Raw genomic sequence first — 12,392 nt, forward strand, 5'->3', positions numbered from 1 at the left:
GCTGCAGAGGTTGAAGGGGTGGGGTGGGGGTCAGCCTGTCAGTGCTCAGACCATACGCCGTACACTGCATCAAATTGGTCTGCATGGCTGTCATCCCAGAAGGAAGCCTCTTCTAAAAATGATGCACAAGCTGACTAAGGACATGGATTACTGGAACCATATCCTGTGGTCTGATGAGACCAAGATGATCTTATTTGGTTCAGATGGTGTCAAACGTGTGTGGTGGCAACCAGGTGAGGAGTACAAAGACAAGTGTGTCTTGCCTACAGTCAAGCATGGTGGTGGGAGTGTCATGGTCTGGGGCTGCATGAGTGCTCCCGGCACTGGGGAGCTACAGTTCATTGAGGGAGCCATGAATGTCAACATGTACTATGACATACTGAAGCATAGCCTGATCCCCTCCCTTCGACTGGGCCGCAGAGCAGTATTCCAACATAACTACCCCAAACACACCTCCAAGATGACCACTGCCTTGCTAACGAAGCTGAGGGTAAAGGTAATGGACTGGCCAAGCATGTCTCCAGACCTAAACCCTACTGAGCATCTGTGGGGCATCCTCAAACAGAAGGTGGGGAACGCAAGGTCTCTAACATCCACCTGCTCCATGATGTCATCATGGAGGAGTGGAAGAGGACTCCAGTGGCAATCTGTGAAGCTCTGGTGAACTCCATGCCCAAGAGGGTTAAGGCAGTGCAGGAAAATAATGGTGGCCACACAAAATATTGACACTTTGGGCCCAATGTTCACATTTTCACATAGCGGTTTAGACATTAATGGCTGTGTGTTATTTTGAGGGGGCAGCAAATTTACACTGTTATACAAGCTGTACTCTCACTACTTTACATTGTAGCAAAGTGTCATTTCTTCAGTGTTGTCACATGAAAAAATATAATAAAATAATTACAAAAATGTGAGGAGTGTACTCACTTTTGTGAGATACTGTATATACCACACAAAACTGACCTCCGGCGGGGTCCACGAAAGACCCTGCTGGGCATGGGCAAATATGGGATAGCAACATAAACACCATTGAAAAAAAAAGGTCAAAACTAAACCATAACAACGTTTATGTAAAATAATGATCAAAAATGTTAACTAATGTTCAACATATACACAAAATAAAATGCAAAAATGTAATTAACCTGCATTAACACTAAATCACTAAACTCCAAATAAGGATCTTCATGGCAGGATCAGCAGACCTTATTTTAATGAATGTTGTAGATTAAAAAAATGTAATGATTAAAAATAACTTTTGAAATCCTATTCATTTGGTAAAGCTTAAATGACATTTTATCGACTGGTTTTACATTTATGTTACCATTTGTCTCAGTAGAGGTGTTTTGTTTTTTTGTTTTTTCCTTAGGGTTATGTATATGATGCAAGTTATGGTTCTATGTTGCTCACATTGATGAGATCTAGTGAAATCACTCTGGTGTGTACAGGCTGCAGCTGTCCCTTCCTCCCCAGCAGTCATGGTGCAAAAGCTAAATTTTAAATATTTGAATATATTTTGCATACTTTTATGTCAGGAGAATTAGACCGCGTACCAATTCGGTATTTTATGAGTACAGACTTTTTGGATTTTTTTTCAATGAATATGAGCTGATGAAGTGGAAGAAGCTATTTAGAATTAAGAACTTGCATCATTCTAACCAACCACGACATTGTTTTTGTGATATTTAAAAATAACAAGTAATAAGCACCATTTCATTTAATCCAGCCAGAATAACACCCATTTGAAATCTTGCTCTTCGTGGTGTACATGTCATCTTTGTGGAATGCACCTTAACAGAAGGAAAATGTTTTTTTGTCTTGAAGCCTGGGTATTTGTCAGGTCTACTAAACAAAGTGTGGATGCTCTAGAGTCCCTGTGTGAATCACTCCACTAAAACAAGAACGCAAGTCACCGCTCCAATGTCGTAGGACAGCTCCACCAGTAATCTGATTGTTGTTAGGCTCAGAAGATAAGAAGCACTTCTCTAAGGCAAAGCATTCTAGCTTATTTCTTTTGTTTTTATGTTCTATTTTTCTGACCTTTTGTCTTAAGTTGACCATAGATGGAGCGATTTTTCTTTAATGCAACCACGGATGTGAAAGGGGGGGGCCGTGATTATTATTGCTAGCGGCTTTAGCTCCTGGCAATAATCGCGTAAAAAAATCCAACATGCTGGTTGTACCGAGGTTGATAACTTGGTCAACTGGGCACAATAAGCTTGCCCATACATGGTTTGAATCTTGGCCAGTCCCTGCTGAAACTTAGTACAATATTCTCCATAGGGGGAAAAAAAGCATTTCCATTCTCTAAAGGCACTCAGTATTCCCTGCTTTAAAAGTCTGCAATATTATTTATCACTGATTTTATATATTTATTTGTTTTAAATCAAGCATGCTACTGCATTGGTCAGAACCAGCTTCTATGGAAGACTATGCCACATCTTTGCAGAATTCACATATTTAATAGTGATTAACTTTCTAAATGCAGGAGGTTAAGCCTCTAAGGCCTTGATTTATTAAACAACTTTAAACATTTGAAACCATTACAGAGCCCTACAGCAGATAGTGGCAACTTACGGCTCCCTCAGTTTCTAGGTGGTGGGTGAGTCCAAAGCCCATATTCACTAGGCTCTAGAGTCCCTGTGCCATTTTCCTGGTCAATTTGGGTCCTGTCCTGCATGGGGAAGTTGAAACACGTTCGTTTTGGATAACGTCCACCGCATCAGTTATGCAACACCTCCAAGTTCTCTTCCCTCTTTATGCCTGCAATACAAGAATTCCATCACACACTTGCAGCTCTGAGAATGTACTAAAATTCACCTTGCAAGGTGCCCCACTCTGACCATACGATCATAATGAAGCACACCTGCAAAGAAACAGACATTTACAGTGGGTGGATGGAAAAGCTTTACTCCATGCAATATGCTGCCCAGTCTGGTATTTTTGGAGCCTTTGATCTGTGGTATTCCAATTGGGTAAGGACTGACATCAGGTGGTCTAAGAACTACCAGTTGACCACAGATTGGTGGTTGGGAAACAGTGATGTGTTTTTACAGTCTGGAAATTGTACATTACAAGGCCGTGTAATCATGTTTTTTTATTGTAGTCTTCCCTTGTGTACAGTAACTAAGGGTACAGTAATTCGGTAGCCAGAAAAGTGTGCTTTATCCTTTTATACCCTTATGGGCTTGTTCACACATGGAAGAGCACTGGAAGTACTGTTAGGGCACATAGAAAATGATTGTTTTCTATATGCCCCATTCTCACCGCAAACCCAGTCCTCAGGTGTGATGCAGTGAGCTGAGATAAAACACAGAAATGCTGCATTTTGTTGCAGCTCATAGGAAGGCACCACAGAGACCGTATTAATTCTGCGTAAAAATTGTCACTGATCTAGAAGTAGTAAAGAGATGTCTGTGACTTAAAAACTGGAATCGAACCCTCTTTTTCTTCACAGCCAAATACGGTGCCATCTTAGCCTCTGTTTGGATCCGCATTTGCCATGGTGCTGCACATATGATTAGCTGTGACGCTGTCTGTCTTGAGAACTGACATAAGCACACTGGTAACTGTGACATCACCAAAGGAATGCTTTTAATGTAACTGTATTGGGAAACCATTTAAAGCAGATCGTCAGGCTCCCTCCCCTTCCTTCTCCCCCCCCCCCCCCCTTACCTGGTTGCAGGTCCTGCACATTTTAAGGTCACCCTCCCAGCGGATCCAGTGTTGTCCTGCTGAGATCCTCTTCTTTTCTGACCACCTTCTCCCCCCTCCCACCCTCTCGGTCCTGCGCCGCCATCTTCTTTTTTGGAGTCCTCAATAAGCGGCCAATTTTCTGGATTAGACCGGCAGCTTTCCAATGAAGCACTGCCTGGCCCCAACCCCCTCCTCCTTTCCCAATGAAGGACTGTGCCTCCCGGGATATGTGACATACACGGGCAAAGTGCGCATTATTCGCCTAGGCACGGGGGGGGGGGGTTGTTGGGGCCAGAACTTTATTTAAATAAAGAGGGGAAAAATGCCCAATTTGTGCAGCAGAGGGGAGGAGGGGTACGTGGGAGGCAACATGTCATGGAGGCTGAAGATCCGCTTTAATCAGTGGTTTTAGTTCCACTTCCACTCAGCCATGCAACTAGCAGTTTCAAAAGGAGGGCATTAATGGCGGCTCCCATAATTGTTTCATGGCAAGCCACATTAAGCTAAGCAGTGTGATGGCATTACTCACATGGGGGTTTGGGCCACATTAAAGAAACCTATTTGGATTGTGTTCCTTGTCCAGTTATCTCTTGTAGAGAAGAGCAGTCCACATACAAATGAAATAATAATTTATCTTGTATTATATGTAATTAAATATTGGTTGAGTCAAGGAGAAGTGATGATAAGGTACTCCCCCTTTTTTTTATTTTTTATTTTTTATTTAAATCATCCATTGAGGGACACCGGACAATAATCATAGACATTTTTTTGGGTGGTTGTTTCTTGTTTTTTTTTTCTTGCTAGTGTCTACCTCCTGAATGCAGGATTATAAACCACATGTCTATAATTTATTATATCCCCATGTCCCTTAATGGAGAAGAAGGAAATAGATTTTACAGTAAGTAGAAAAAAATCTTGTTTTCAAAATTGTCATCCATTTAGGGACACAGGAATATAGTAAATTCTAGACATTTGAGTTGTGTTGCTGCATTGAGGAGGTGGACAATGGCAAAAAAAATCTCACTTCTATGATTTACTATAACCCAGTGTCCCTCAATGGATGATAACCAAAATAAGATTTTTGGACCATAAAACAATTTTCCCCAGAGTCCACTGAGGGACACAGGGATATAGTAAATAATAGAGATGTGGGTTATGTTGCGGCATTCAGGAGGTGGACACTAGCAAAAAAAAAAAAAACACGTCTTTGATTTACTCTATCCTTCAATGAACTCCATGAGAAAGAGCTTTTAGGGTACAAAAAATGCATTTTTATTAATAACTTGTACTTATCCCATCCTGCTTCATTCATGATTTTGGTGCACTTTTAGAAAGTGCACCAAACCTGCAAAAGTAATAGAAGGCTATGGCTAAGTGCAGCAAACCCGCAGAAAAGCTGCGGATACACTGCACCCGTGGTGTGGGTAAACGCAGCACATGCGTGTGAAAGCAGTCTTATACTATTATGCCCAGTGTATTGCTTCACACTGACCTGAAGATATCTTTTTTTTCCTGCTGCTGGCACCACTCTGGAGACCACTAGCCAGGATAAGAGATGAAGTGCAGTTGGTATCACTCTGTATGGGACAGGAGCCAGTACTGCAGAGGAGGCATCGGCTTATGCAGCTCTTGCTCCCTACTACAGCTCCAACGTTACAAGTAGTCCCTCTGCATTGCACTCTGTTTGATGCTCTGGAATGGCGGGTCAGCAAGCCTAGATAACAATCTACCAGTCACCTGTCCGTGATCTACATGTTGCTAACACTTTAAAGTGTGTACTTGTCTCAGTCCAGAGCACTGTCATTTCTGTCTGCTGCTTTTTTCCCTTTGAGTTACTTCTGACACGTTTTTCTGACGCCAAGAGAAAAAAGGTGACGGGGAGGGAACTCCAGCTGATTGACAGCCTCAGCTATGTTGCTGTGTGTGGGGGAGTGACCCTTCCCTTCCCTCCCCTCCAATCAGCTCTCAGAGCTCTCCTCACTGTTGTAACTTCGGCTCTCTGCCTCCTACTTTTCAGAGCTGAGAGATACTGAAAAAATTCTGCACTTTGAATGGCTGTAGGGAAAAGATAGCTGTAGATTTATAGGTATAACTTATGTAGGGAAATTAGTTTCATCACTGTGTATCCACTGAGGCCAGTCCTTCACTGGGTAAATGTAAGGGTTTACAACCACTTTAAGCTGCCCATACACCAGTAACTTTTTTTTTTTTGTTTTGTTTAAGCATTCACAAAGAAATTCCAAAAAAATCTTTGGTCAGGACATTCAATAGTACTGTCATGACCTCGACAAATTTCTTGAAGCCTGAAAAATGTCATTTGATTGTCATTTTAGAGTTTTGAATTCTGCATTGAATTTTGAAAGCGCATGAACATTTACAAGACGTACCTTCTTCCTTTGACCCCAATAATTGTTAGAAAATTTAACAAATGTTCCGAACACAAATTTTAATTTGAAATGATAATATGCTGAGCTGGAGCAGCCACACTCTGAAGCTAGAATTCCAATGGACCCACGTGTACCTAACCTAGACAAACCGCAAACACTTTTTCACAAACCTCTGTAGCTTTTTTAAAGGGATGGTGGGGTTGTGACATGCTTCGTTTTTAATCCCAAACCCTGCTTAGCGGGGTTCTAATTTAAGCCACACGCAATTAGTCTCATGATTGTTGGGGAGGATGTGACTAATATATCGATTTATTTTTGTTTTTCAGATCAACCCATAATGAAATGGAGAAAAACAGGTACGTCCAGTCTTTTTACAGGTTTATTCATTTGTTGGCAGCAGCACAGTGACTTGTTTGGTGCACCTGCTGACAGTGTTGTCCTAGCTTTTTCTTCTACGTCCTCCCTTTTCCAGGATCGTCACATTTCTCTCTAGTCTTTGCTTTGAGTCATTAGTGCCGAGCTGTGTCCTTCCCTTGCTCTGTGTGAATGTGTGTTTGTTTTTCTTCTATCCCCAATACTACTCCACCCTAATAATTGGTGTAATTAGCGAGTAGGCTTGGAGGATCACTTTGTTAGATTTTCGTACTTATTTGTGAAGCTTGAATTGGGATCAATTTGAAACTCTAAAAATAAGTTTCTTTCCTAAATGTTTGTTTAGTACATCTCAAATTCCAATTTGCTAGTGTAAAAAGGCATTGCAATCAGGCAATTTAGTCATGATTTGTTTAAAGCGCGGAACTGGAAAAATGCATTGAGCTGTGTGTTGTGATTATTTAAATGGCCACTAAACCACAATTTGAAATTCATATTTGTACTAGTATGTTTCCATAGTTGAAATAAGACTAATCACTGTGGCCAGAATGCTTTCTTTTTTTTTTTTGCCTTAGAATCTGTGTCTGCTTTTATTGCTGTCTCTTTCTGCATTGGGGTAATGTTCCTCTTCTATCCTGTTCCAGTTTAAAAAAAATATGACCAAAGCAGGAATGGATGAAAATTACCCAGTGGGGACACTGATGGCAATATCAGTAGCTCCAACTATTCCCCACTCTATCCATTAAAAATGTTTTACAGGAGTTGTGGCTGATCATCCCAGTAACTGAACACCTCATATTACATAATCGGCCATTTCAGGCTCTGATTCATACTGAGCATGAGCGTAGCAAGGCAATTTAGAAGCATTTTTTTTTCACGCTTTTGTACACCTTGTAGTACAGCAACAGAATTATACATTTTTGCCCACATACACCTATAGATCTCCCATTTAAAGTCTTATTAGGCCCAAAACATGTGATTCTGCCCCAAAAAAGCTTCTGTGTTTTTCGAGTTGCACATGGAAAGTGACACGAGTGGTGTGAACAGGCCCATTAGGAATAATGGGATTCTTCATCTTGAGCTTTGTTGCACTTGGAAATCACATGACAAAGTGCTCAGGTGTGAATAGGGGCTCGACAAATACATAATAGAGGGTGCACCAGCCTATCGCATTACCTTTTAATAAACCATTTACTGATAAAATCCATAGATGTATACTTACAAACAACTGTGAACCACAAGCTCATCAATATTATCAGAGATCATGTTGCTCGATCCACTGCACGTGCTTGGGAAGACACCACCTGGATCTATTCAGCATATGCATTTGGAGGGTGATTCCCTCTTCATCTATTTTGATTTTTATCAATCAATGGTTTATTACCGTAATGCACTAGGCTGGTGCACCCTCTGCTTTTGTAGAGCTATGATATCGGGCATCCCCAGTCCTAAGAGGGCAGCAAAGCATGGCATTCTTCTTCTACACTTGGAGAAATGGATGAGTGAGAGGTTTTAGTGAATGGGGGCTCAGGCTGGAGAAGAGCTGCCAGTTATGTCTCGTTTGGTTCACTGGAACTAAATAAACTCTGTAGCTAATTTATTAATTTTCTTAATACCAAATATTTAGAGCTGTGTTCCTCAACTGCTTTAATCCAGAAGAACCCTTAAAGTAATTTTCAGGTCTTTTTGGAACCCTTTCTAAAATGAATAAATCCAATGTTGGTGGGAAAAATGCCCCTTACATTGGTTGTCTGTAGGGAAAAGGCACCCCTTTTACAGTGGTGATCAGAATGGCCAAACTTTCAGACCGCTTAAAAAAAAAAAAAAAAAAAAAAAAAAACTGTTGGTGTAGTATTGGCCCCAGAATTCCATCTATCAGGAGGTCAATCAACCAGAGCCCGAGGAACCCCTAGCAACTCCTGAAGGAACCCTAGGGTTTTATGCAACCCTGGTTGAGAATGTGTTTTTAATATATGGGATATTATATGCACATGCGCTTGTTAGCCATTTATATTTTATACTTTTTATGAAACCATCTGCAGGTGATTGAATTACTGTTTCAGAAATGTAATTTTCTGTTGTATGTTTTTGTTTTTTTCATTTTAATTGATTCATTTAATGAAATCCTCTTTTTAGCAAAACTGGATGTTTACGACTATGTTTCAAGACTAAGCAATGCAGTCCATTTTTTTTTTTTTCTCCAAACCTTATCTACTCTGTATTTCTCACCTAGGCGAGCTCATTTACGGCTATGTCTGGAAAAGCTGAAAGTATTGGTACCCGTAGGACCTGATTCCAATAGGCATACTACATTAAGTCTCTTAACAAGAGCAAAGTTGCACATAAAGGTAAATTCTTATCTGTCTGATTATAGGGTGCTGTGGATTCTGGCAAATTTTGGTGCTGCAATGTACCTACATTTATTTTCTTTGAAAAACAAAAAAATACTTTTCTTTTGTCTCCTTTTGCCTTTTGTAGAAACTTGAAGATTGTGACAGAAAGTCACAGCACCAATTAGAGCAGCTACAGCGGGAACAGCGACATCTAAAAAGGCAGCTAGAAAAATTTGGCGTTGAGAGGATACGAATGGATAGTGTAGGATCTGCAGTATCTTCCGAGAGATCCGATTCGGATCGAGGTTAGTATCTAATGCACAGCAGCCTGACTCCTCTCTAGCTGATATGATTTTTGTTTGATTTTCTGTGTCAGTCACTTGCATACAATACCAGGAGCCATTTTGTAATATGGTTGTGCCAAGACATAAGCACAGCTCCTTATAATCTACACTGGAAGCATATATTGACAACACAACACAGGAATGCAGCCTGAAGAAAGGGATCAAGCATTGTCACCTAATACTAGAAAGTACCTTACTAAAGCTGGCCGTTCAGTTTCCTCCATCCAAGCTATACAGCGTGGGTGGTGGTATCTCCCACTGCGTCTGTTGTATTCTGACAGCCAGCTCCATCAGCTGTCAGGATACTTGAACAATAGACAAATCTGATTGGATGCAGCTGCTGTTCTGCTGAAAATTTCTCAGTTTTTGGCTCATTTTTAAGGTTTTCAGTTGAAGGATGTCAGGCGGGAGGGTGGCATCAGGGCCAACCATGGAGCGAACTTCATCTGATATAGTGTATGGTTAGCTTAAAGTGGAACTTCACTCTTTCAATCAAGATTGACTGTTTTCTTCCTTATGCTGATAGCATTAGTAAATATGATAGTATGTCAAATTTACTTGTTAAACTTTTTTTTTTTTTTTTACATTTCTTCAGTTAATTCCTAGTTTCCAGGCCTAGGCAAATGATGTCATACATCCCAGGAGTCTTCAGGAGGGACTTTCTCAGCTAAGCACACCCTCCTGCCTGCATGCTTGAGATAAGGGCAGATGATTTCCAGGAAGTAAATGCTATATGAATCCTCTGCCCTTACTCAAGATGGCCACAGCCAGAAACGCTAGGAGATTATTTTCAAACTGATTTCTCAGCAAAATAAAGCATGGAGATATGGATGAATGAGTTTTCTTTAAACAATAGAAATTAATTTATTAGCACTTTTTGGTTTGTGGTGCTCAGATGCAGCATAGCTTCGCTTTAAAGCGGAGTTCTACTCATTTTTGTGTTAAGTCAGCAGCTACAAAAAGTGTAGCTGCTGACTTTTAAAAAAAAAAACGCACTCACCTGTCCCACGGTTCAGCGATGCTGCAGCTCGAGCCCTCGCCTCTCCCCGGCTTCACAGTTGGGTGCGCACTGCATACGCGTGCGACATGCAGCGCTTCCCCATTGGTCTGGTAGTCTTCAGGGACCTGTAACGTGACCCAGAAGATTGCAAGGAGGGAGCGGGCGGCTCGAGCGGAAGTGGGAGCAGGTACCTATCAAAACTAGATAACTGCTGCTCCCCTAAAAAAATAACATGCCAAATGTGGCATATTTAGGGGGAGGAGTGCTTAAAGCGGATCTTCTACTTTTGGGTGGACCTTTTTGTGGCAGGATTACCAGGTTTTATTTTAGTGATAGCTGCAGGTTTAAAAAGTGACTTTTGAAATTACATTTAGAATGTTAATATTGAAATTTTAGTATTGCCACAGACTTCCTCCCCTTGATTTCACAAATAAGCAACATCGCAGTACATGCCTGTCCCTACTTGTAATGCTTTACCTGCACTGCATGATTTTCCTGATGAAGAGTCTAAGGCTGGCCACAGACAGTTTGAGTCTTGGCAGTTTCAGCAGTTCGATCAACTTGGGTACAACCAGCCTGCCAGATTCACTTGTGATTATCGCTAGCGGCTGCTAAAGCCGCTAGAAATATTCTCTGTCTTCTCCCAGTAGGGAAGGCGTCACAAGCCAACCCCCCCCCCAGCAGAAAATTGCTCGGGAGGAGGTATTCCCCTGTTGGCACTGTCTCTGTTGATGGAGTAACTGAGAATCTTTCTGCAACCTGAAAATAAATTTACGCCACCTATGGCCTGCCTTAGGTGCATAACTAATGCAGGGACACCCCACAAAGAAAAAGTAAATCATTTTAATGTTGCCTGCGAAACCTGTTAAAATGTTTATGCTGAATAACTTTTCATAAAATGCCAGTTCTACTGCATGCAAGTTGTACACAATGTCTTTTCCTAGACTCGTGCTCACTGGATGTATTTTCTTTACAGAGGAGATTGATGTGGATGTAGAAAGTACAGACTATTTAACAGCAGAGCTGGACTGGAGTAGTAGCAGCAGCAGTGCCAGTGACTTGGACGAGCGGGGAAGCATGCAGAGCATTTGCAGCGATGAAGGATATTCGAGCTCTGGAGTTAAAAGAATAGAACTCCAAGACAAGCCAAAACACAGTGTTACCCTATAAACCAACCGCAACAGGTGAGGGCAAAGTGAGGGGTGTTCAAATGTCCCAGCAGTTCTCTCCCCCCCCCCCCCCTCTTTCCCAGTGCTCCCACATCAGAGACTTGTCTTATCTAGTGACTGCATTCACACGATAATCTTGCACGTGAAAAAAAACCACTCCAAGTCCCAGCTCTGTTCCTCGCTTCTTCTTCTTTTTTTTTTTCTTTTTTTTCCCCCCCCCAGAGCTCCTGAGAGGCATGTGGGCATCCGTTTACATTTTGAAATCACACGCTATCCCATCAGCCAGTTGACCTCCAGGAGACTACATTCCAGGCCTACGTTGAAGCACTCAAAGAAAGTTTAAAATGATCTATATAGTTCATGTTTATGGGAAGCAACATTTCTGCAGTGGTAAAGATTGTTGACTGTGAATGCAGAGGTGAGTGTCTGCCACTCACTTCTCTGCACGTGTTTCCTCCACCCACTAGACGGCAGAGGTCTTGCTTTCTCCCTGTAACACCAAAATGTTCTTGCATCACCTGGAAGACACATCTGGGAGCGGTATGAAGGATTTATGGTTGAAAGCATCTTGCTACACGGCAAGGCTTCAGTTTACAGCTACTATACGATTCAATCAGAAGCTGCCAAAAAGCTAGAGAGGACCTTCCACCTCTGTTGAGTGACTCTGGCTCAGAACAGTAAGATTGCTGCTAATATATAAATATATATGTTTTGTTTTCATAAAGTTGTGCACCAAATGTTGCACTGAACCCAGCACAGTCTAAAGAAAAGCAAAGCTGGACCTTTCTGGCTACTTTTTTTGTTTGTTTTTTTCTTTTGGAGATGTCTAAAGCCACTTTTTTTTTTTTTATTCCTTGGTCTTATTTACTGTTCTTCTTTTGGTCATTGTGTTCCATGTTTCTAATAGTACATAATTTAACATTGATTTCATGTCAGCATGTACAGAATGGCTAGCATGTCCTTTTAGACCGCTCTTAGGAATCCTGTGGCTCTCTCTCGCCACTTAAACAAATGCTCTGGGGTTAGGGAGCAGTAGGTGGCTGCAGATTGTCACAGTATGCCTATGTGTATTTTTGAGAGTTGAGCCTTTCATC

The 12,392-nt window shown here is 41.5% G+C and overlaps 1 protein-coding gene across 1 annotated transcript in view; it reads left to right on the forward strand.

Annotated features, from left to right (window-relative positions):
- Window positions 1-11,932, forward strand: part of MXD1 (MAX dimerization protein 1) — a 36,044-nt gene extending 24,112 nt beyond the window's left edge. Inside the window, exons 3-6 of the mRNA XM_073621988.1 lie at window positions 6,407-6,436; window positions 8,686-8,800; window positions 8,931-9,090; window positions 11,106-11,932. Of these exons, the coding sequence (XP_073478089.1) occupies window positions 6,407-6,436; window positions 8,686-8,800; window positions 8,931-9,090; window positions 11,106-11,299 (499 nt within the window). The 3' untranslated portion in view covers window positions 11,300-11,932. The remainder of the gene's footprint in view (window positions 1-6,406; window positions 6,437-8,685; window positions 8,801-8,930; window positions 9,091-11,105) is intronic.
- Window positions 11,933-12,392: the final 460 nt, after the last annotated feature.

Source organism: Aquarana catesbeiana, linkage group LG03 (genome assembly GCF_042186555.1).
Source record: "Aquarana catesbeiana isolate 2022-GZ linkage group LG03, ASM4218655v1, whole genome shotgun sequence".
NCBI classification, from domain to species: domain Eukaryota; kingdom Metazoa; phylum Chordata; class Amphibia; order Anura; family Ranidae; genus Aquarana; species Aquarana catesbeiana.